Consider the following 1,206-nt stretch of genomic DNA (forward strand, 5'->3'; position numbering starts at 1 on the left):
GAACCAGTTCTTTTGGAGGACTGGTAGGTCTCTGCTGTCTTCTGTTTTAAGGCTGAATAATATTCCATTGTATGTATACACCTCATTTTAAAAAAGATTTTCTTTACTTATTTTTTAAGTAAACTCTGTCCCCAGTGTGGGGCTTGAACTCACAACCCCAAGATCAAGAGTCGCACGCTCTACACTGTACCAACTGAGGCAGCCAGGTGCCCTATGTATACATCACATTATACATCTGTTAATTAGTTGATGGGTAACTTGTTTATTTGGATGTTTTTGTTCTTATTTACTTTTTTCATATTTATGTTTTCTTGTGTAATCTCTTATTTTGCAGGTATCGCTTAAATCTGAATCAAGAGGAGATAAAACAAGAAGTAGAGGAGTATCTTCCTTCATTTTCTAAGTGGGCCGGAGATTTCATGCATAAATACACTTCAACTGACTTCCCCCAGATGCAGCTCGCTCTGTAAGAAACTCATTTTGTTTATATGGTGTTCATATGTTCAGATCAGGATTTTATTCTGTACGTTGAATTAAAGCTTTTTAATGGTCGAGTTAGTACAACTAGCTTTTTTGTTCGCTTATTTTATAAATTACAGTCCCGAGTATCTTTCCAGAACAAAAAATAATCTAATGAATAGAAATTCTACTTTCATTATAATAAAATCTTCTGATTTTTGTGTGTCAGTTATGTTTTTGAAGTTATGTTTTTTAAGATTTTTTTTTTTGACGTAATCTCTACACCCAATGTGGGGCTCAAACTCATAACCCGAAGATCAAGAGTCACGTTCTCCACCGACTGAGCCAGCCAGGTGCCCCTGTCAGTATGTTTTTCAAATAACCAATGGGGTCCTAATTTCTTATATATTTCTGTTACTATCCTATGTGGACTGTGTCACATGTTGATTGTCCTGAGGATTTGTGCTGTGTGTTTAAGTACTGTGTTTAACCATTTAACTCTGGCATTTTGTATTTTATTATTTTCCCCCTTAAAGAAGCATTCATATAAGTTTAATAATACATTTTTCTCTTTTGTTGTTTGCTCATTCAGCAAATATTTATTGAGTGCCTGATCCGTGCTGGGATTATCATGGGGGGGAAGCAGCTGGCTTCCTGGTGCTTCTATACTACTGAACAAGTAAACGACAGACTGTGGGTGGTAAACACAGGGTAGAACAACACACGAAGGAGCGTGGAGTCCGTGGT

General features: G+C 36.7%; 1 protein-coding gene across 1 annotated transcript in view; it reads left to right on the forward strand.

Annotated features, from left to right (window-relative positions):
* DNA2 (DNA replication helicase/nuclease 2) overlaps positions 1-1,206 on the forward strand; it is a 49,367-nt gene that overhangs the window by 10,751 nt on the left and 37,410 nt on the right. The window contains exon 5 of the mRNA XM_008695953.2: positions 335-466. Coding sequence (XP_008694175.2) covers positions 335-466 — 132 coding nt within the window. The remainder of the gene's footprint in view (positions 1-334; positions 467-1,206) is intronic.

This window comes from Ursus maritimus, unplaced genomic scaffold (genome assembly GCF_017311325.1).
Source record: "Ursus maritimus isolate PB19 unplaced genomic scaffold, ASM1731132v1 scaffold_7, whole genome shotgun sequence".
NCBI classification, from domain to species: Eukaryota; Metazoa; Chordata; class Mammalia; order Carnivora; family Ursidae; genus Ursus; species Ursus maritimus.